Source organism: Manis pentadactyla, chromosome 3 (genome assembly GCF_030020395.1).
Source record: "Manis pentadactyla isolate mManPen7 chromosome 3, mManPen7.hap1, whole genome shotgun sequence".
Lineage (NCBI taxonomy): Eukaryota > Metazoa > Chordata > Mammalia > Pholidota > Manidae > Manis > Manis pentadactyla.
This window is the reverse complement of record NC_080021.1, coordinates 52,658,701-52,683,185: the sequence shown is the minus strand read 5'-3', so window position 1 is coordinate 52,683,185 and position 24,485 is coordinate 52,658,701. Positions and strand designations below refer to the sequence as shown.

The following is a 24,485-nucleotide window of genomic DNA, read 5'->3' as shown; positions in this document are numbered from 1 at the left end:
TACTGTCTTTACTTTCAGTAAACTTGTTATCAGGTAACTGAGCTACATATACAAATAAGAGTCAAGAGAGAGAGGTTAAGTATGTGGATAGTCATTCATTTGATTCATTCAGCAATTACTGAGCATCTTCTATCTGCCAGGTTTAGGTACACACATTGTCTTATTTAATCTTCATAATAGGCTTATGAAGTGGGTTACTACTATTCCCATTTTACAGATGAAATGATAGTATTTAATGAAAGAGTAAATTCATTTTCTTTAAGAAATGCTGTTATTAAATTTCATAGATGGAATTTGATGCTGGTCCAGTTGTTTCTATTACATCATAATTAGCTTAATTGTTATTTAACAATTAAATACCAGAAATATGAGTAAAGTATACAGGGCACAGAGAAGGGAGTAGTTAATTTTCTTCAGGTAAGTTTATAAACAGTAACTGAGAAGATTAACTGCAAAAAGCAACTGACTATAATGGCAGGTCTGATTGACTTCACTAGATGGCTCTCAGCATTTCCATGGATCCTTATAATTGGTAGGTTTAGCAAAGTGTTGTGGGTGTGAGTCTCATATCCAAATAATCCTCACTAATTTCCAGCTCTGTTTCTGCTGTCTATAAAGGAAATTACAGACAAGAGACCTTTTTGTTGGTTCTTGAATTCAAAATTCTGTTCTCCATTTATGAGCACTATTTTCAGAAGAAAGATATTGCAAATAAATGCTGTAGAAAACTTGTAAACTTCTCAATTCCATCCTTTGTGGCCTTTAGCACCTCAATCTGTTGTCTGTTACTTGTTTCTTCCCTCAAAGCCTTGGGGAATTAATATTTCCATTTCTGTCCTCCAGCCTTGGAATACTATGCAAATGTAATTATTTAATAAATGTTGAATGATGAATGAATGAATAATTTTGGCAGTGGACATTAAAGTCAGTGTAGATGTGTAGATAGTTAAAAGTAGTGAGAACTTCTGTGTGGGTACTTGACTTGCATAGTTTTCTTACTAAAATGTAATCAAGTTGCAAAGGCTAAAACTACCTATTCTAAATTAAAGAAACCATTAAACTTCTTTTGAACAAAGCAATTAGTTCCTGCTCTATATTTGTGGCTTGTGATAATGCATTTTAAATAGAGCCCATTGAGTGTGTTTTTATTGGTTATTTTTCTTTGTTTTAAAACTCCATTGTGTGTAAAGGTCTCTTAGAAAATTGAAAAAAAGTCTCCCCTTAGTGATTTTGTCATTTTCCATTTGTCAAGCATTGATTTCTCCCCACCTTGTGCATCTAATGGAGGTTGAAATTAGTGCTCTTTTTTTGTGTGTTGTTTACTTCTTATTTGTACACCATCACCATCGTTCATCAAACTGCCAGTAAGCTCTGGGGATAGTGCTGGTGAGTTAACTAATGCTCTGAAGTCCACACAAGGAATATTTTGAATAGATTTTTGCTGCAGCTGTGGTTCTTGCTTTTACAATTTCTTTCTGGGAAAGATTTCAAAACTAGGAGGCATTCCTTAGAAAATCATATTTTTTCTTAAGAGGGAAAAAACCCCAGAACTACTTCTTTCAGCTTTTTTGTAATTAAGATTGAAGATCAAAAGAAAATATTCAGGAGATTAAGGAACCTATCTCTTTTCTCGAAAAATGTACACGAACCCAAGGTTCATGCACTCGGTCACTGTGCTTTTCCTACTGCAACACTGGAGGGTCTCTTCTGTGCAACCCTCCTTGGAACTGTGAAGAGGATATCACAGTAGATACTGGCTGAAAAGGAAGCATCCTTCTAGTTAAGGAAGGGGCTTAGGGGTAGAGGCTGTAAGATTTGAGTATGTGCTTGGGAAAATGTATTTTTCTGTTTCTCTCTTAGACTTACTAGGTTGGCTATGAAATTTCCTCAACACTGGGAATAAATCCAGGAGAAGATAATTTCTTGTAAGCATGAGAATGTGAGTTTATGAATTAGGCCACTGCATTTGATGATGATGATAAATGGGATGTGATAAATCTGGAAAGTGAAGAGTAAAAAGAAGATAGACCAGTAGGTAACATATTAATTTAAAAAACTGTGGTGTGTTTTATGTGCATGTGACTTGCATCCATCTGCAGGGTAGTGGCTCCCTACTTATGGTTTGGCTTTCTTGATGGAGATCTTGATGGCTCATAGCTCTTATTCCCTTATAGTGCTATCTGATAGTGTATTTTACAAAAAAGAAATCCTGTGCTATCTGATACATGGTAGCCCCTAGTCACATGTGGTCATTAGGCACTGAAAATATAGGTAGTGTGGTTTAAAAATCTGAATTTTTAAATTTTTTAATCTTAATTAATTAAAATTAAAGTTTAGATAGACACATGTGGCTAGTGGCCAGTATATTAGACAAAAGAGTAGGGTTACACTGATTAAAAGGGTCATGACAGCTTTTCTTTTCAGTTTAAGGTGGGTTTTCCCAAAGTGACCAGGTCTGCACCTTGGAGCTGATTCCTGTACTATGGGCAGGTGCTGTGTTTGGTGTCGACTATACAAAAACTTACAGCCCTGTGCTTCCTCAGAACACTGCTGTCTCCTGAGGAGGTTGAGTAGATGCTAATGAATGAAATCATACCTGCCTTATTTAAGAAACACTGAAGTGAGTGGCAGATTGTAACATTATAGAAAACACCTGCCTCACAGACTGTTTGAGGCTTGACTACTAGAGAATAATATACTGAATTACTTCTTTTGGCATTGGTAATTTATACATTTTTAACATCATTTAGATAAAATATGTGTATGGTTTTGACATTTCAGACTTGACATTATGTCCTTAAGTATTTTCAAATTCTGAAAAATTTGCCAACCTGAACCAGCATGGTGTAGTTGTAATGAGCATGGATTTGGGGTCAAGGCCTAGGTTTGAATCCTGCCTTGGCTACTTCTAGCTTTGTGCCTTGAGCAAATCACCTACCCTCTCCAAAACTCAGTTTCCTATTAAATGGGTCCAATAATAACAATATCATCCTCATGGGTGATTGAAAGAAATTAACCAGGCTAATAGTGATAGCCAGCATTTAATGTGCACTCCCTAGGCACTTGATACTGTTCCTGGCACTTTACATATGCATCAATTAATTTAGTCATCTCATCAACTTTATGATGATGCCATTGTTATTCTCATATTTAAGATGAGGAAACTAAGGCACAGGGAGATGTACAGTCCCCAGCACATGGTGAGCACTTAATGGTTGTTCTGTTGTCATTATTATTATTATACCAGTGGTTTCCAGTGATTAAAGACCCCTACATGCAGAGATAGCCTGTTAGGCATTAAGTAAGACAATGCTGTTACTTTTTGTATTCCAAACTTATTCATTTTGTCAGTTTCTGCTTCTACCCAGCCCCACTTACTATTATGTCTCCTCCTTTTACAAACTGGACTCTGGGCTGGATTAATAGCAGATCGCAAATGTAGATGATATCACATATGATGTCTGTAATAAGCCAGTAGCATGTGTTGTCAGGTGTTTGATATGGAAAGACAAGGCGCAGTGGTATAAGCCAGCAGTTCCAGTTATAGGCAATGGTGACAAGCAAGAGCCACAGGAGATAGAGTCGATCTAGAAAAAACAGCAACTGGAGTTATCCAAATGGCATGTAACAAGCATTAAAATAATTCTCTTGCTTAGTTTGGTAAAGTTGGCTCACTGTCCTCTAGAGATAAGTGATTTGCTATAACAGGTTCTCTTAAACATTTAGTACATTTCTGCCTCTAAAGCAGGAGGAACTGGGCTTTACAAGACATGTTAAGTGATCTTAACAGCTCTTCCAACTTTGGAAAGTGTCCTTCCAGCCTTGTAGAGAAGCAGCCACTCTGAGTCTGTCCCCCCAGGGAACTGCACTAGGAGGTAGGAAAGGGAAAACCCATGAGAACTCAGAGGTACCCTGTCCAGGACAACCACAGCTTCGGGCCTTTTGCTCATCAGTAGTCAAGCTGCAGGATCACCCAGAGCACATAGATGCAAGGCCACATCTTGCCTGAAGAGGTATCACTGAGGTGGGGCTGGGGGCAGAAAATCAGCTCATTAAGGCAGTCCACATCCCTTCACACACTACTTTCCTCTGTCAAAGGGTGGCCATAGGAGGAGATTTGTTCAATTAGAATAATTAACAATATGAAGCCATGGAGGAAGATAGACACTTTATAATGCCTTTTTTTTTTGGTGGCGACAAGTGTCAGTGTACATATTGCTGGGGGCTTTGGGGCTTTATTTTCAAAGACAATTAGGGGCAAGGCAGACCCTGGACTACCTTTTAAAAACAGGCAGGAATATTTTATCTCCTGTCTTCACCAGAAAAGGGAAAACGATCCACTGTGTATTTATTATAGCTTAATATAGTTTAAATTCTGCTGTTCGGATAGATTGAGGATTTGGGCTAGGGGAGAGGGAAGCCACGTGTGGCTTTGGGTTATAGGGGTTCTTGGTAGTAGTCCTCCCCCATCATCCCACCACTTGGTGGTACCTGTGTGTGAATCTATGCTTCTTGGAAGTCTCATTCGCTTGAGATATGCTGTCAGGGGCACCTTCTGGAGTTTACAACACAACACGTGACAGTAATGTTCTTCTTTCTGCTTAGCATTGCTTTCTTGTATTGACGGTATGGCTGTGGGCTTTGCTTTATAGAGAAAAAAATAAAAACACTTTTTAAGAAGTCATTTGAATGAGCAAAAAGCTTGGATTTCTTAAAGTCAGAACATTTCAGAATCTTCCCCTCTCAATACAGGTAGATTTAGGCATTTTATGATATTTAAAAGAGTGACATTTATGGAAATATCCAGGTAATGAAAACATTGGAATTTGAAAATAAACAGCAGGTTTAAAGCTCACTAATAAGTTAATCCACAGGTATTACAAACAGGGTGCTTTTTTTTTAAATTAAAAAAATGTTTTTATTTTGGTATCATTAATCTACAATTACATGAAGATCATTATGTTTACTAGGCTCTCCCCTTCACCAAGTCCCCCTTCCCAGTCACTGTCCATCAGCGTAGTAAGATGCTGTAAAATCACTACTAGTCTTCTCTGTGTTGTTGAGCCCGCCCCATACGCCCCCTCCCATTATACATGCTAATCATAATGCCCCCTTTCTTTTTGCCTTCCCTTCTCCCTCCCTTCCCACCCATCCTCCTCAGTCCCTTTCCCTTTGGTAACTGTTAGTCCATTCTTGGGTTCTGTGATTCTGTTGTGGTTTTGTTCCTTCAGTTTTCCTTGGTTCTTATACTCCACACATGAGTGAAATCATTTGTTACTTGTCTTTCTCTGTCTGGCTTATTTCACTGAGCATAATACCCTCTAGCTCCACTCATGTTGTTGCAAATGGTAGGATTTGTTTTCTTCTTATGGCTCAGTAATATTCCATTGTGTGTATGTACCACATCTTCTTTATCCATTCATCTACTGATGGACATTCAGGTTGCTTCCATATCTTGGCTATTGTAAATAGTACAGCGATAAACATAGGGGTGCATCTGTCTTTTTCAACCTGGAGTGCTGCATTCTTAGGGTAAATTCCTAGAAGTGGAATTCCTGGGTCAAATGGTATTTCTATTTTGAGCATTCTGAGGAACCTCCATACTGCTTTCCACAATGGTTGAACTAATTTACATTCCCACCAGCAGTGTAGGAGGGTTCCTCTTTCTCCACAACCTCGCCAACATTTGTTGTTGTTTGTCTTTTCAATGATGGCAATCCTTACTGGTGTGTGGTGATATCTCATTGTGGTTTTAATTTGCATTTCTCTGATGACCAGTGATGTGGAGCATCTTTTCATGTGTCTGTTGGCCATCTGAATTTCTTCTTTAGAGAACTGTCTATTCAGCTCCTCTTCCCATTTTTTAATTGGATTATTTGGCTTTTGTTTGTTGAGGTGTGTGAGCTCTTTATATATTTTGGATGTCAATCCTTTATCGGATCTGTCATTTATGAATATATTCTCCCATACTGTAGGATACCTTTTTGTTCTATTGATGGTGTCCTTTGCTGTACAGAAGCCTTTTAGCTTGATATAGTCCCACTTGTTCATTTTTGCTTTTGTTTCCCTTGCCCAGGGAGATATGTTCATGAAAAAGTCACTCATGTTTATGTCCATGAGATTTTTGCCTATGTTTTTTTCTAAGAGTTTTATGGTTTCATGACTTACATTCAGGTCTTTGATCCATTTTGAATTTACTTTTGTGTATGGGGTTAGACAGTGATCCAGTTTCATTCTCTTACATGTAGCTGTCCAATTTTGCCAACACCATCTGTTGAAGAGACTGTCATTTCCCCATTGTATGTCCATGGCTCCTTTATCATATATTAATTGACCATATATGTTTGGTTTAATGTCTGGAGTCTCTATTCTGTTCCACTGGTCTGTGGCTCTGTTCTTGTGCCAGTACCAAACTGTCTTGATAACTATGGCTTTATAGTAGAGCTTGAAGTTGGGGAGCAAGATCCCCCCCCACTTTATTCTTCCTTCTCAGGATTGCTTTGGCTATTCGGGGTCTTTGGTGTTTCCATATGAATTTTTGAACTATTTGTTCCAGTTCATTGAAGAATGCTGTTGGTAATTTGATAGGCATTGCATCAAATCTGTATATTGCTTTGGGCAGAATGGCCATTTTGACAATATTAATTCTTCCTAGCCAAGAGCATGGGATGAGTTTCCATTTGTTAGTGTCCTCTTTAATTTCTCTTAAGAGTGTCTTGTAGTTTTCAGGGTATAGGTCTTTCACTTCTTTGGTTAGGTTTATTCCAAAGTATTTTATTCTTTTTGATGCTATTGTGAATGGAATTGTTTTCCTGATTTCTCTTTCTGTTATTTCATTGTTAGTGTATAGGAAAGCCACAGTTTTCTGCGTGTTAATTTTGTCTCCTGCAACTTTGCTGTATTCCGATATCAGTTCTAGTAGTTTTGGAGTGAGTCTTTAGGGTTTTTTATGTGCAATATCATGTCATCTGCAAATAGTGACAGTTTACCTTCTTCTTTACCAATCTGGATTCCTTGTATTTCTTTGTTTTGTTCTGTTGCCATGGCTAGGACCTCCAGTACTATGTTAAATAACAGTGGGGAGAGTGGGCATCCCTGTCTTGTTCCCGATCTTAGAGGAAAATCTTTCAGCTTCCCGCTGTTAAGTATTATGTTGTCTGTGGGTTTATTATATATGGCCTTTATTATGTTGAGGTACTTGTCCTCTATCCCCATTTTGCTGAGGGTTTTTATCATGAATGGATGTTGAATTTTGTCGAGTGCTTTTTCAGCAACTATGGAGATAGATAATCATGTGGTTTTTATCTTTTTTTTTGTTGATGTGGTGAATGATGTTGATGGATTTTCGAATGTTGTACCATCCTTGCATCCCTGGGATGAACCCCACTTGGTTGTGGTGTATGATCCTTTTGATATATTTTTGAATTCGGTTTCTAATGTTTTACTGAGTTTTTTTGCATCTACATTCACCAGGGATATTGGTCTGTAGTTTTCTTTTTTGGTGGGGTCTTTGCCTGGTTTTGGTATTAGGGTGATGTTGGCTTCATACAATGAGTTTGGGAGTATTCCCTCTTCTATTTTTTGGAAAACTTTAAGGAGAATGGGTATTATGTCTTCCCTATGTGTCTGATAAAATTCCAAGGTAAATCCATCTGGCCTGGGGGTTTTGTTCTTGGTTAGTTTTTTGATTACTGATTCAATTTCGTTGCTGGTAATTGATCTGTTTAGATTTTCTGTTTCTTTCTGGGTCAGTCTTGGAAGGTTGTATTTTTCTAGGAAGTTGTCCATTTCTCCTAGGTTTCCCAGCTTGTTAGCATATAGGTTTTCATAGTATTCTCTAATAATTCTTTGTATTTCTGTGGGGTCCGTTGTGAATTTCCTTTCTTGTTTCTGATTCTGTTGATGTGTGTTGACTCTCTTTTCCTCTTAGTAAGTCTGGCTAGAGGCTTATCAATTTTGTTTATTTTCTCGAAGAACCGGCTCTTGGTTTCATTGATATTTTCTATTGTTTTATTCTTCTCAATTTTATTTATTTCTTCTCTGATCTTTACTATATCCCTCCTTCTGCTGACCTTAGGCCTCATTTGTTCTTCTTTTTCCAATTTTGATAATTGTGATGTTAGACTATTCATTTGGGTTTGTTCTTCCTTCTTTAAATATGCCTGGATTGCTATATACTTTCCTCTTAAGACTGCTTTCGCTGCGTCCCACAGAAGTTGGGGCTTTGTGTTGTTGTTGTCATTTGTTTCCATATATTGCTGGATCTCCATTTTAATTTGGTCGTTGATCCATTGATTATTTAGGAGCATGTTGTTAAAGCCTCCATGTGTTTGTGAGCCTTTTTGTATTCTTTGTACAATTTATTCCTAGTTTTATACCTTTGTGGTTTGAAAAGTTGGTTAGTAGGTTTTGAATCTTTTGGAATTTACTGAGGCTCTTTTTGTGGCCTAGTATGTGGTCTATTCTGGAGAACGTTCCATGTGCACTTGAGAAGAATGTGTATCTTATTGCTTTTGGATGTACATTTCTATAGATGTCTATTAGGTCCATCTGTTCTAGTGTGTTGTTCAGTGCTTCTGTGTCCTTACTTATTTTCTATCTGGTGGTTCTGTCCTTTGCAGTGAGTGGTGTGTTAAAAGTCTCCCAAAATGAATGCACTGCATTCTGTTTCCTCCTTTAATTCTGTTAGTATTTGTTTCACATATATTTGTGCTCCTGTATTGGGTGCATATATGTTTATAATGGTTATATCCTCTTGTTGGACTGAGCCCTTTATCATTATGTAATGTCCTTTATCTCTTGTTACTTTCTTTAGTTTGAAGTCTATTTCGTTTGTTACTAGTATTGCAACACCTGCTTTTTCCTCCCTATTGTTTGCATGAAATATCTTTTTCCATCCCTTGACTTTTAGTCTGTGCATGTCTTTGGGTTTGAGGTGAGTCTCTTTTAAGCAGCATATAGAAGGGTCTTGCTTTTTTATCTATTCTATTCCTGTGGGTCTTTTGATTGGTGCATTCCGTCTATTTACATTTAGGGTGATTATTGAAAGATATGTAATTATTGCCATTGCAGGCTTTAGATTCGTGGTTACCAAAGGTTCAAGGTTCATTTCTTTACTACATTACTGTCTGACTTAAGTCACTTATTGAGCTATTATATACACAGTCTGATGATTATTTCTGTCCCTTCTTATTCTTCCTCCTCCATTCTTTATATGTTGGGTGTTTTGTTCTGTGCTGTTTTTTGGAATGCTCCCATCTAGAGCAGTCCCTCTAAGATACCCTGTAGAGGTGGTTTATGGGAGGAAAATTCCCTCAACTTTTGCTTGTCTGGGAATTGTTTAATCCCTCCTTCATATTTAAATGATAATCGTGCTGGATACAGTATCCTTGGTTCAAGGCCCTTCTGTTTCATTGCATTATATATCATGCCATTCTCTTCTGGCCTGTAAGGTTTCTGTTGAGAAGTCTGATGATAGCCTGATGGGTTTTCCTTTGTAGGTGACCTTTTTTGTCTCACTAGCTGCCTTTAAAACTCTGCCCTTGTCCTTGATTTTTGCCATTTTAATTATTATTGTCTTGGTGTTGTCCTCTTTGGGTCACTTCTCTCAGGAGTTCTGTGTGCCTCCGTAGTCTGAGCAACTATTTCCTCCCCAAGTTTGGGGAAGTTCTCGGCAATTATTTCTTCAAGGACACTTTCTATCCCTTTTTATCTCTGTTCTTCTTCTGGTACCCCTATAATGCAGATATTGTTCCTTTTGGATTGGTCACACAGTTCTCTTAATATTGTTTCATTCCTGGAGATCCTTTTCTCTATCTCTGCGTCAGCTTCTATGCATTCCTGTTCTCTGGTTTCTATTCCATCAATGGCCTCTTGCATCTTATCCATTCTGCTTATAAATCCTTCCAGAGATTGTTTCACTTCTGTAATATCCCTCCAGACATCATCCCTTAGCTCTTGTATATTTTTCTGCAGTTCTGTCAGCATGTTTATGATTTTTATTTTGAATTCTTTTTCAGGGAGACTGGTTAGGTCTGTCTCTGCAGATCCTCTCTCAGGTGTTGTCTGAACTATCTTGGACTAGAGTAAATTTTTTTGCCTTTTCATGGTGATAGTGGTGGCTGTAGGCAGGTTGCGGGTGTGTCAGCTGGGAGAAGAAATTCATTTCCTGCTTGCTGGATGCCTTGCCCTTCTCCACTGCCTGTGTCGGTTACCTGCACTCCTGGAGCAGCGACTGGGTTAGTCCCCTAAGCTGCTGTGGTTGGGGTCTCTGTCAGAGCAGCGCGGAGCCCTGTAGGGAGTGGCAGGCATGCCAGGTGTGCTCCTCTGCAATAGTGGCACCCCTGCTGGGCAGCTATGTGCCAGCAGTGGCCTTTGTGTCTGGCCCGGGCAGCTGTGCGTCAGGCTGGGATTCTGGCCAGCTGCTGGGAGCACGGCTGCTCCCTCTGGAACTGCTGCAGGTGCGCTCGGGCTTCTCCCGTGCAGACCTCTCCTGGGCTCCTATGGCGCCACTGCCGCCGGCGCTCATGGGCTGCACCTGGGCTGTTCGGTCACTGCTGCAGTGCGCTAGCACTAGCCACTCCTCTGGCGCCGCTGGTGCATGCGATCCACTCCCGGTCCCCTGGTGATGCTGCCCCACTACTGGGCCAGTGTGTCAGGGTTTGCACCAGTTGGAGGAATGACTGGCAGGCTGCTTAGTGCCATGATGGGCTTCAGAACTGCACTGCCGCCCCGGGGTTTAGGACATCTAAAGTTCCCTGGGGTTCCCAACTGCTGGCTAAGTGTGCCAGGACGACTTGGTCCAGCTGTGGGGTCCCTGTCTCTTTAAGACTTGCAGAAAGCACTCGCTTTTCTTTTGTCACAGGGCCGCCGGTTGCAGGGACCTGCCCACAGGTTTTGCTTTTCCGTTTCTCTAATATCCAGCACCTAGTGCCCCTTGTGTCTGCGCTCTGGGTGCGGATTTCTAGAGCTGGTTGTTTAGCAGTCCTGGGCTTTCACTCCCTCCCCATTTTGACTCCTTTCTTCCTGCCAGGTTCTGGGGTGGGGGAGCGTTCAGGTCCCGCCTGGCCGCAGCTTGTATCTTACCCCCTTCGTGTGATGTTGAGTTCTCGCAGATGTAGATGTATCCTGGCTGTTGTACTGCATCCATTGGTGTCTCTTTTAGGAATTGTTGTATTTATTGTATTTTCAAAAATGTATGTTTTGGGGAGGAGATTTCCACTGAACTACTCATGCCGCCATCTTCCCATGATCCTCCACAAATAGGATGTTTTAAGTACAAGTTTGATTCTCACATATTTTGGAGAATAAAAAATGTCAGTGCTTTGGATTTACATTGCAAAGAAACATTACAAATATGCACCATCTCACAGGTTTTAGTTTTGTGCTTCTTTACTCCCATAGATAGCCTTCAGGTTATGGATAAATCAAGCTCAAAATATTCTTTTTAACATACTTTATCAAATTATGATGGCCAATTTGTTTTAGCCTGTTCTCTTTAAAGTGAAATATTTTACAATACACAGTTTATTATGAAAATCCAATGTTCCTCATACAAAATAATAGGAACCCTCAATTCTATCCCATGAAATTAACAATTTGATTTTTATTGAACTTAACAACCAAACTTTCTTCTGTCTTTTGTCTATGCATAAATAAATATTTTACAAAGGTATAATCATAGCAATATCATTGTGCTCTACTTTATTGTTCTTATTAATTTTTCATAAACACATTTCTGTAATTATTATCGAGGTTGATAATTGCTTTTCCTCTTATATAATCAGCTTATTGATATTCTTTGCCCTGTTGTGTATTCAGGTAGTGTTCTTGTATTTTATAGTAAATGCTCTGTATATTATGGGTATTCCTAATTAATATTTACAACAAAACTTGCTGTGGCAGATACTGTTGATCTGTGCATGTATTGCAAATCTGGAGATTATTTGCAGAAGGCTCCCTGTGTCTCTCTGCCTGAGAGTTTTCTCCCAGTTGGCTTGCCTGGAGTGCTGGAGACTTAGCAACCTGCCCCAGCAGCTACCCTTATCCACAAAGAATAGGAGTTGGTGGATTGATACCTCAGCTTCTTCTTCTCTCAGGATAATTCTTAAGGATGATCCCCACAGTTTTTCAGCTGGATCAAGCTGTGGTGGGCTAGATCAGTAGCCTTATTCATGTACCTTTATTGTCTTAACTCCTGTCTCTGTCTCTTTTGTCTGCTCTCACCTTCTTGGGTCATCTTAAATATAAACTACTTGTACCTAAATCATTGTCTCAGGATCCACTTTTGGACGAACCCAAAATAAGACGATTGCAAAAATATGCATATCTCATAACTTCCTTCTTCCCAGCAGTTTGAGGTAACAATGCTTACCAGTTTGAGGGCTGGTTTCAGGTGAGGATATATCTCCTTCTAGCAACTTCTTCTTGTAGAAGGCAGTTCTTAGGCGCATTCTTCTCACCAGGTTGTGTAGCTGGGCATCAGCATATTCATTTATAACAGGGGCTCCCAGTGTTTTGCTTTTTGGACTAAATGAGGAAAAAATGGCAATAGAGATGGACTCATGGGAAGATATATACAGGGAAGCAGTTAGGTCTTTTCACCTTTTATATCCAAGTAATTAACTGCTTCTTTGCAATTCAATAAACAATTCAAATATTAAGTTTTATGGAAATAGTGTTGGTGCAGTACAGATTTGCCACTGAAAAGTTAGAATCCACAAATAACAAATGGACATTCTTGACTATATTGGCTTTTGATGATTGTGATTTTATCATTAAATTGTATCATTAGAAGAAAAAGAGCATTGAATGTCAGAATGTGCATAATTCTAAGATGGCCCCTTCATGTATTTGTCTTGCACGTTACTGAGGACAAGCATTATGGCAGATTTTGGTCTCATAAGTAGTTAGATGACTCAGTTGAGTTTACGATAAGGAGATTATACAAGTGGGCCTGATATAATCAAATGAACCCCTTAAATGTAGGTTTCTCCAGATCGTGACAAAACAGAAAGGCAGAGGTTTGAAGCATAAGGGGGATTTTGAAGGATAAGCATAAAATTATCCTTTTTTGGCTTTGAAGAAGAAAAGGGGCTTCCAAATGAGAATTGCATGAGGCCTCTAGGAACTGAGAGTGATCTTCAATTAGCTGAGGAAACAAAAGAAACAAGGACGTCATTCCTACAACCACAAAAAATTGAATTCTGCCAATAATTAAAATGAACTTGGAAGCAGGTTCTTCTCCATGTCTCTAGGTAAGAGCCCAGCCACGTCTGGCTGACACCTTGATTTCAGATAACTTAGCCAAGCCCACCCAGACTTCTGATCTATGGAAATGTGCACTATTAAATAGGTGTTTTTTTTTAAGTCATTAAGCTTGTGATAATTGGTTATGCAGCAATAGAAAACTAATTTATTTAGTGTGCTTGAGCAAATGTCCCTTCTAAGTAAACTTACAGACTAGTAAAGTTATAAACGAGTATACTTTATAAAGCTCTGAATTTCCTCACAGATTTGCCTTAGAGCTCTAACACTCTCTACCTTCCTTCTGAGGTCTGACACTGGGTCTACTTATGTCAATACAGATTCTATCCATTCTCACCTCTTCACATTCATATTTACCTTTTCTGCCTCACTTCCAAACCAGAACCCATGGGGTTTACACTGAAACTGGATAACCTTCAAATTCCATTTAAAATATGAGTCCCTCTACTAATTCCATTCTCTATAGGTCCACAAATATATCATATCTATATAATCTATTATTTATAAATTACCAGATCATTGGTGTTTTTCTCTATTCTCTTCTTATTATCAGAGTATAATTTATACCTTTTCAAGTATCAAAAATTCTGCTTCAGCATAAAGATTCTTCAAACATGTCACACTCATACCTTTATAGGTTCAACAGAATGGTGAAGACAGCCGCAGTGGAAAAATCTGATACATATCAAACAATACAAAATAGGGGGAACTTAGGTCCACAAAACTGGAAACCCCCTTTGTTTTCCCTAAGTGTTGCTGTATATATCATTTCACTGATTGCTTCTCAAAATCTTAGTATGCCTAGAAGTTTATTCATACATCAAGTAGTTACGGAGTTTCAACTTTATGTACTGGAAATATAAAAATGAGTTAGAGACTAGCCCTATAGATGTTCATAGTTTAATGGGGAGGCAAGGATATAAATAATTAGCTAATAATAAATAACAAAGATATGTACGAAGTGCTATGCTCACACCGAACTTGGTCTGAGGAATCAAGGAGAGGCTTCACAGAGAAAGCATCTTAGGTCTTAAAGGATTAGCTCTTTGACAGAGAAACAAAAAAGGGCCTTAATCATACCAGTTTGTGCAAACCTATCTCATGTTTAAATGCTAAAAATTGCATTAGAAAGCATGCTAGTATTTCAAATACATAAGTATATTTCAGCTACTATATATTTTTCTTTTTGAATTATCTGAGTATTATGTCAGTCTATTTCATCTTCTTTTCTTTTTTTCCAACTTTTTTCTAGAGTAATCCTTCCCTGTTTTCTTTCTTACTTACATTTGAATGGTGGCTGTGAATGTATTTTTCTTCAGGTAATTTTATGACTGAATGGAAAAAGGCAAATTCAGATGAAGAAACATATATTTTATGAGATAAACAAAAAATGGAATGGGGGTAAATGAGAGAACCCCTGGATATTCCATGGGTAACTGTGTCTTATTTGAGCTATATTTGATATTTGTTGTTCATATTAGTAATTGTATATTTTTAAAAGAATTAAGAGAATTAATTATTCCTCAAAATTCCTTGATGTAAGATTTGATAAACAGTAAATACACTTTACAAATTTTGCTAAATAACCAAAGAAGGAAAGTCTTATTGGCTAGTCATCTCTTTTGAGATAGATAAAGGTTTTAAACTGTTTAGGTACCTATGGAAGAATAAATAATTAGTTATTGTTAGAATGATATTTATTCCTGTTTTTTATTTTGATAGGGCTGCAGAGAAAACAAATTTTAAAAAGTTGATGAAAAAGGATAGAATTATGGCAGTGTTCCTCATTTCTTCAAATTCAATCAGAGATACAGGCTATATATATATATATATATTTGACAATTGTCATTGTGTTTGGGGTTGTAGATTTTTGCACTTTGGGGCAGTGTATCATAGTAATGTTAGTTAGAAGTAGGCCTTTCTTTTGTAAAGTGGGAGAAAAGCCACTGTGAAAGGGGAGGTAGGAAAGAAAAACTTGTGGTCTGTAGGTATACTCAGGAATATTAGTTTCAAGAAAGAGTGCATACGTAAGATGTGGATCTTGTAATTGATTCTTTTAAAATTATCTGTGTTTATTAGGACCCTTGAAAAGTTTTCATGTATACCCAGGGGTACATGTACACCCAGGGATATGTTCTCTAGGTTAAGATTGTTGATTTAGTAAATACAAAGGGATGACTAATTTTGATGTGGTAAATGGGTGGCTTGTTGGTTAGGAATGAGTTCACAGAGAAGACGAATGACACTTTGACTAGTAATGTAAAGGGAAAATATTCAAGGCAAAGGGTAGAGCCCAAGAAAAGGTGTGTTAGTTGCTGCCCTGTGGAGTATAGTAAAAGCTCAAATATTTTAAAATGGGATCCCTATAATTTGGCTTAAAAGATCAGTTGAGACCAATGGGGAACCATAGAAGAATTATCAGCAAAAAGGGACATTATTAGTTATGTTTTAAAATATAACTGAAAAAGAAGGTAGATAATTAGTTGTATGAAGAAGTATGACTTGAAGGGAGAAGGTTGAGTTAAAATATGCAGGGAATTTCAGTTTTGTCAATGTACTACACTGACTAATGTTCTGCTAAAATTCATATCCACCTTGAACATAAGGACCTTATTTGGAAATAGGGTCTTGACAGATATAACTACTTAATATGAGGTCGCAACTGGAGGTGGGTGGACCCTTAGTTTAATGACTGGTGTCTTTTAAGAAGGTCAAGTGAATGCACAGGGGACACACAGGAAAATGCCATGTGACAAGAGGCAGAGACTGGAGTGAAGCATTTGCAAGATCACCAAGGCTTGCTGGCAACAAGCAGAAGCCAGGAGAGAGGTGTGGAACAGGTTCTCCCTCAAGCTTTCAGCAGGACCAGTGTTGCTGACACCTTGATTTCAGGTTTCTAGCCTCCCTGTGAGAGGGTAAATTTCTACTGTTTTAAGCCATTCAGTTATGGCAGCCTTAGGAAACTAATAAAGTTAGCAACACGGATACCTGTAATACCACCTGGGCAACTCAGATGGAGGCATGTTTTGAGACAAATTTGCATACATTCAATTTACTGTATGCCAAATTTGAGGTATGAATGAAGAGTCAAGGTCCTTTTAAACATTCAGCACAGTAGGCATTTGGGAATTTGGGTCTGGAAGTTGGTAGGGAAAACTGAACTGGAGATGCTGAACTAGTTATCAGCTATCTAGAGGAAATGGTGGGAATTATACAGTGGATCAGGTTACTGGTAAAAGCTTGCAGAGAACAAGGAAACACTGGGAGGACAAAACCCTGGAATTTGTTGATGTTTAAGGAGTAACATAAAGAAAAGGAACTGAGGAGTAGCAATTAGAGAGGCAGATCTGAGAGAGAAAAATGTCACAAAAATCAGAGAAGCTAAGAGTAAAAAAGGAGGTCGATGTCTCATGCTGCACACAGTGAGTAGGATGGGGATTGGAGGAGGACTTTAATTTTAGTAAGATTTCATTGATAATCTTTAAGAAAATTGGTTAGGTAAATGTGTAATGTACAATGTCATCAAATTGTCATTTTCTCCCCATTGTCTTAACAAAATTCTTAACAAAACAGAATTTACAAAATTCTATGTATTTTGTAAAAAAGTACATAGAATCTGTCTTTGTTCTCTAAATAGTATTTTGGATTTTCACTCATTATTTTCCAAACTCAAAGGTGGTATTTACTTCCTCTAATGAAATCTTGAGTAAACTTTGACTTCTGCAAACTTTGCTAGATTCCTTTTAATACTTACCTAAGAATTAGAATTACTTTTCAGTGATTTAAAACTCATTTAAAAAGTCCTTAAAAACCTGCTATTTCTGTACTGTTGAATAATAAACAGGAACTAGGCAGAGAATATTATAATCTAACTTGGGAAGTTTTTAGGGGAGAGGGAAGTTAGTCTTTTTTCTTTTGCTATGTTTTCACAATAATTAATAATAAATTTAGACAGCTGTCTTCAAAAGTTACATTTGAAGAAAAGAAACTTGCCTTGAATTAGTGAACATTTTTGTAGAAGCAAATATCTGAATGCACATACTTGAAATAGTACAACATTCTGATTTTACCAATGTACCTGGTCTACATAAAACCTATGTATTTTAAGTAAATTGGGTCAGTATAGGTATGACTGAACCTTTTCATACCTTTTCACATTCACCTCTAAATGCTGTGAAGATTTAGAGTTATCACATATCACTAGTGTATATGGTGTTGTTTGTACACATTAGTTTGTATATCATAATGTATATATGGATATTATGAAGCACAGTTTCCTAGCCTAAATTATTCTTGATCTGTCTAGACAGCTACAATGCATTAATGACACCAAAGCTTGTTTCTGACTCCTTTCAGCAGTCTACTCTCTAGAACTTCTCTTCTGTTAATCAGTAAGTGCTAGAGGTTGTATTCATGATGTTTTACTTTTATTGTTAGTGAATCACATTCTAATGACCTATAAACTAGGTACTTAACTTTGTTAAAAGTAAGAGCTATTTTAGGAATAAAGTAACAAAACAGTTATTAAAATATTGTCCCATATAAGTTTCTATCCAGAGACTCACATGTACACATACATGCACACATAACACACACACAAATACCTCAAGACACATAAGACTAACAACCCTTCCTAAATCTTAACGTAATTGGAAAGAGGATGAATATGTGTATCAATATAAGTATAAAATAGTCATAATACTAATACATTTCATTTCAATGAACATCTTAAAGTCCCTAATGATTTTAGGTATTTTTTTAGAGTAAACTAAGCACCAACTAGTATTTATCATTTTTCCATATATATATCTTCCTCAGCTTACAAAAAATTATTATGTAAAGTTATGTAAAGTTATCTCTGATAAACTCATGGTTAAGTTGAAAATATCATAAGTCAAAAATGCTTTTAAATACATCTAACATACTGAACAAAAATGCATTTAAATACACCTAGCCTACCGTAAAATGTGCTTAGAACACTTACATTAGCCTGTAATTGGGCAAAACCATCTAACACAAAGCCTATTTCATAATAAAGTGTTGAATGTGTCCTGTAATTTATTGCATAAATTTTACCGTACTGAAAGTGAAAACCAGAATGGTTGTATGGGCACAGGATGGTTGTCAGTGTATCAGTTATTTGCCCTCATGATCGTGGGGCTGACTGGGAGCTGTGCCCACTGCCACTGCCCATCATTATAAGAGCATCATACAGCATATCACTAAGTCAGAAAAGATTAAAATTCAAATTCAAAGTATGGTTTCTGCTCTTACACCATCATAAAGTTGAAAAATCTTAAGTGAAGTCATTGTATGTTGGAAACCATATGTAGTAGCAGTCTGAAAGAATCCAAGCATATATTCACAAATGTTCCTGAAAATTAGTGCCTTGGGGAAGTTCTGAAGTACATTTTTTAAAGTTATTTTTTTATTATTTTATTTTGTTCTCATTAATCTATAATTACATGAAGAACATTATGTTTACTAGACTCCCCCCTTCACCAAGTCCCCCCCACAAATCCCATTACAGTCACTGTCCATCAGCATAGTAAGATGCTGTAGAATCACTACTTGTCTTCTCTGTGTTGTACAGCCCTCCCCATGCCCCCCCATTATACATTTTTAATGCCTATTACTCACTTTGAAGATTCTTTGTTTAATATACTCTTTCATTTTAGTTATGCCCTTACTTTTGTTCTTACTTATTAGCTTCTTCTGAGTAAATTGCTGTTTTCTTCATTTAAAAATGGATCTATTAGAATGTCCTATGGACTGAATTGTGTCCCCCCCAAAATTGATATGTTGATGCTCTAAGCCCTGTATTTACAAATAGGGCCTTTAGGAAGGTAATTAAAGTTAAATGGGGTCAGAAGGGTGAGACCCTAATCTGATAGGATTGGTGTCTTTATGAGAAGAGGAAGGGATGCCAGAGAGCTCTCACTTTCCATGCACTCACACAGGAGAGGCTATATGAGGACACAGTAAGAAGGCAGCCATCTATAAGCCAGGAAGAAAGGTCTTACCAGAAACCAAACCTGAAAGTACTTTGATCTGGACTTCCAGCCTCAGAAATGTGAGAAAATAAATTTCTGCTATTTACTCCCAGTCTGTGGTACTTTCTTATGACAGTCCAAGCAGACTATTACAGAATGCATACATGTCTAGAAAAAGGGGGCAAAGCTATTTAAAGAAGCAGATGGGAAATTAGATCATGGTGCATGCATAAATCTCTAGAAGTGACAGAAAAGATGACTTAAAAATCTACAGTGCTGGAAAAAAGGAAACTTGAGAAGTTTCTTAAAGATGGAAAGCACATGGGTTCATATGTTAACTCATTTAATTCTTGCAAATTGTGATGTGTTTAGAAGAGTGGTGCTGTTGTTATTATTAATGACAAAAATCACTCCCTAAAATACTCACAGTAGATGTTTGTTGCACAGTGAGAGGTGTTCTGGAAATGGGGTTCCCTGAAGAGGATGATGATACGTGGAACCACATTCAGAATAGTGAAGTAAGTTGCCTTCTTCCTCACCAAACCTGCACTGAGTGGATGGAAGCAGAAGCCACCACCTCCAGGATGTGGCAGTGAGACAGAATTTGGACTGGAAAAAAAGAGCAGTATCCCAGATGGATGGCAAAAATAAGAAGGAAAGAGAGACTATGCTCAGACAATGAGTTAGCCTGGTATTCCTCTTGGTGATGTTTCTTTTCCACAGTCAATGTAGAAAGACTATAGTAAACGGAACAAAATCTACAGCAATGACTTACCACAGGTTGAGGGGTGAGGTGAGGAGGTGGAGTGAGGGGGTTTCAGTGGGAAGAATCATCCCAGGCACAAGCAGTAAGTGGGAAGTATTATCTATTAAAAAAAAACTTATAAAAGACCAAAAGTTGTTCTGCTTTTTATCAACAGTATGTGCTGCTAATTCTGAAGACAATATTGATGATAAAATATTTCTAATCCCAAGGTAAACCACTTCTATTGTCCCCTCTTTGTACACTACTGATCTGAACAAGTTATGGGGAATTTCAAATACAAAGATGGTCACACAAGCCAAGAATCTTTTTTTTTTTTGTTATCATTAATCTACAGTTACATGAGGAACATTATGTTTACTAGGCTCTCCCATTCACTAAATCCCCCCCACATACCCCATTACAGTCATCATCCATCAGAGTAGTAAGATATTGTAGAATCACTACTTGTCTTCTCTGTGTTGCCCAGCCCTCCCCTTTCCCCCACCCCCCACATTATACATGCTAATCATAATACCCCCTTTCTTCTTCCCTGCCCTTATACCTCCCTACCCTCCCATTCTCCCCAGTCACTTTCCCTTTGGTAACTGTTAGTCCGTTCTTGGGTTCTGTGATTCTGCTGCTGTTTTGTTCTTTCAGTTTTCTTTGTTCTTATACTCCACATATGAGTGAAATCATTTGTATTTGTCTTTCTCCACTTGGCTTATTTCACTGAGCATAATGCCCTCTAGCTCCATCAATGTTGTTGCAAATGGTAGGATTTGTTTTCCTCTTATGGCTGAATAATATTCCATTGTGTATATGTACCACATCTTCTTTACCCATTCATCTACTGATGGACACTTAGGTTGCTTCCATTTCTTGGCTATTGTAAATAGTGCTGTGATAAACATAGGTGTGCATCTGTCTTTTTCAAACTGGGCTGCTGTATTCTTAGGGTTAATACCTAGGAGTGGAATTCCTGGGTCAAATGGTAAGTCTATTTTGAGCATTTTGAGGAACTTCCATACAGCTTTCCACAATGGTTGAACTACACCAGCAGTGTAGGAGGGTTCCCCTTTCTCCACAACCTTGTCAACATTTGTTGTTGTTTGTCTTTCGGATGGTGGTGATCCTTACTGGTGTGAGGTGATATCTCATTGTGGTTTTAATTTGCATTTCTCTGATGTGGAGCATCTTTTCATGTGTCTGTTGGCCATCTGAAGTTCTTCTTTGGAGAACTGTCTGTTCAGCTCCTCTGTCAATTTTTTAATTGGATTATTTGTTTTTTTTTGTTGAGGTGGGTGAGCTCTTTATATATTTTGGATGTCAAGCCTTTATCGGATCTGTCATTTACGAACATATTCTCCCATACTGTAGGGTACCTTTTTGTTCTACTGATGTTGTCCTTTGCTGTACAGAAGGTTTTCAGCTTGATGTAGTCCCACTAGTTCATTTTTGCTTTTGTTTTCCTAGCCCAGGGAGATATGTTCATGAAGAAGTCACTAATGTTTATGTCCAACAGATTTTTGCCTATGTTTTTTTCTAAGAGTTTTATGGTTTCATGACTTACATTCAGGTCTTTGATCCATTTCGAATTTACTTTTGTGTATTGGGTTAGACAATGTTCCAGTTTCTTTTTCTTACATGCAGCTGTCCAGTTTTGCCAGCACCATCTGTTGAAGAGACTGTCATTTCGCCATTGTATGTCCATGGCTCCTTTCTCATATACTAACTGATCATATATGTTTGGTTTAATGTCTGGAGTCTCTAATCTGTTCCACTGGTCTGTGGCTCTGTTCTTGGGCCAGTACCAAATTGTCTTGATTACTATGGCTTTGTAGTAGAGCTTGAAGTTGGGGAGTAAGATCCCCCCCACTTTATTCTTCCTTCTCAGGATTGCTTTGGCTATTCGGGGAATTTGGTGGTTCCATATGAATTTTTGAACTATTTGTTCCAGTTCATTGAAGAATGTTGTTGGTAATTTGATAGGCATTGCATCAAATCTGTATATTGTTTTCGGCAGGATGGCCATTTTGAGAATATTAATTCTTCTTATCCAAGAGCATGGGATGAGTTTCCATTTGTTAGTGTCCTCTTTAATTTCTCTTAAGAGCCTCTTATAGTTTTCAGGGTATAGGTCTTTCACTTCTTTGGTTAGGTTTATTCCAAAGTATTTTATTCTTTTTGATGCTATTGTGAATGGAATTGTTTTCCTGATTTCTCTTTCTGTTATTTCATTGTTAGTGTATAGGAAAGCCACAGTTTTCTGCGTGTTAATTTTGTCTCCTGCAACTTTGCTGTATTCCGATATCAGTTCTAGTAGTTTTGGAGTGAGTCTTTAGGGTTTTTTATGTACAATATCATGTCATCAGCAAATAGTGACAGTTTGCCTTCTTCTTTACCAATCTGGATTCCTTGTATTTCTTTGTTTTGTCTAATTGCCGTGGCTAGGACCTCCAGTACTATGTTGAATAACAGTGGGGAGAGTGGGCATCCCTGTCTTGTTCCTGATCTCAGAGGAAAAGCTTTTAGCTTCTCGCTCTTCAGTATTATGTTGTCTGTGGGTTTATCATATATGGCCTTTATTATGTTGAGGTACTTGCCCTCTATACCCATTTTGCTGAGAGTTTTTATCATGAATTGATGTTGTATTTTGTCAAATGCTTTTTCAGCATCTATGGGGATGATCTTGTGGTTTTTGTCCTTCTTTTTGTTTATGTGGTGGATGCTGTTGATGGGTTTTCGAATATTGTACAATCCTTGCATCCCTGGGATGAGTCCCACTTAGTCGTGGTGTATGATCCTTTTGATATATTTTTTAATTCGATTTGCTAATATTTTATTGAGTATTTTTGCATCTATGTTCATCAGGGATATTGGTCTGTAATTTTCTTTTTTGGTGTGGTCTTTGCCTGGTTTTGGTATTAGAATGAATTTGGGAGTATACCCTTCCCTTCTATTTTTTCGGAAAACTTTAAGGAGTATGGGTATAATGTCTTCTCTGTATTTTTTGATAAAATTCTGAGGTAAATCCATCTGGCCTGTGTTTTTGTTCTTGGGTAGTTTTTTGATTACTGCTTCAATTTCTTTGCTTGTAATTGGTTTGTTTAACTTTTGTGTTTCTTCCTTTGTCAGTCTCGGAAGGTTGTATTTTTCTAGGAAGTTGTCCATTTCTTCTAGGTTTTCCAGCTTGTTAGCATATAGGTTTTCATAGTAGTCTTTAATAATTCTTTGTATTTCTTTGGAGTCTGTCATGATTTTTCCATTCTTGTTTCTGATTCTGTTGATGTGTGTTGATTCTCTTTTTCTCTTAATAAATTTGGCTAGAGGTTTATCTATTTTGTTTATTTTCTCAAAGAACCAGCTCTTGGTTTCATTGATTTTTTCTATTGTTTTATTCTTCTCAATTTTGTTTATTTCTTCTCTGATCTTTATTATGTCCCTCCTTCTGCTGACTTTAGGCCTCATTTGTTCTTCTTTTTCCAGTTTCGATAATTGTGATGTTAGGCTATTCATTTGGGATTGTTCTTCCTTCTTTAAGTGTGCCTGGATTGCTATCTACTTTCCTGTAAAGACTGCTTTCGCTGTGTCCCACAGAAGTTGGGGCTTTGTGTTGTTGTTGTCATTTGTTTGCATATATTCCTTGATCTCTATTTTAATTTTTTCGTTGATCCATTGATTATTTAGGAGCATGTTGTTACACCTCCATGTGTTTGTGAGCCTTTTTGTATTCTTTGTACAATTTATTTCTAGTTTTATACCTTTGTGGTCTGAAAAGTTGGTTGTTGGTAGGATTTCAATCTTTTGGAATTTACTGAGGCTCTTTTTGTGGCCTAGTATGTGGTCCATTCTGGAGAATGTTACATGTGGACTTGAGAAGAATGTTTATACTGTTGCTTTTGGATGTAGAGTTCTATAGATGTCTGTTAGGTCCATCTGTTCTAGTATGTTGTTCAGTGCCTCTGTGTCCTTACTTATTTTCTGTCTGGTGGACCTATCCTTTGGAGTGAGTGGTGTGTTGAAGTCTCCTAAAGTGAATGCATTGCATCCCATTTCCTCTTTAGCTCTGTTAGTATTTGTTTCACATATGCTGATGCTCCTGTGTTGGGTGCATATATATTTATAACAGTTATATCCTCTTGTTGGACTGATCCCTTTGTCATTATGTACTGTCCTTCTTTATCTCTTGTTACTTCCTTTGTTTTGAAGTGTATTTTTTCTGATACTAGTACTGCAACACCTGCTTTTTTCTCCCTGTTGTTTGCATGAAATATCTTTTTCCATCCCTTGACTTTTAGTCTGTGCATGTCTTTGGGTTTGAAGTGAGAGTCTTGCAAGCAGCATGTGGATGGGTCTTGCTTTTTATCCATTCTATTACTCTGTGTCTTTTGATTGGGGCATTCAGTCCATTTGCATTTAGGGTGACTATTGTCAGATACGTACTTATTGCCATTGCAGGCTTTAGATTCGTGGTTAGCAAA

The 24,485-nt window shown here is 37.6% G+C and overlaps 1 protein-coding gene across 1 annotated transcript in view; it reads right to left on the bottom strand.

Annotated features, from left to right (window-relative positions):
- Positions 1-24,485, bottom strand: part of CNGB3 (cyclic nucleotide gated channel subunit beta 3) — a 175,905-nt gene that overhangs the window by 91,784 nt on the left and 59,636 nt on the right. The window contains exons 4-6 of the mRNA XM_036925101.2: positions 12,374-12,528; positions 4,492-4,644; positions 3,379-3,587 (exon numbers count right to left, since the gene is read on the bottom strand). Coding sequence (XP_036780996.2) covers positions 3,379-3,587; positions 4,492-4,644; positions 12,374-12,528 — 517 coding nt within the window. The remainder of the gene's footprint in view (positions 1-3,378; positions 3,588-4,491; positions 4,645-12,373; positions 12,529-24,485) is intronic.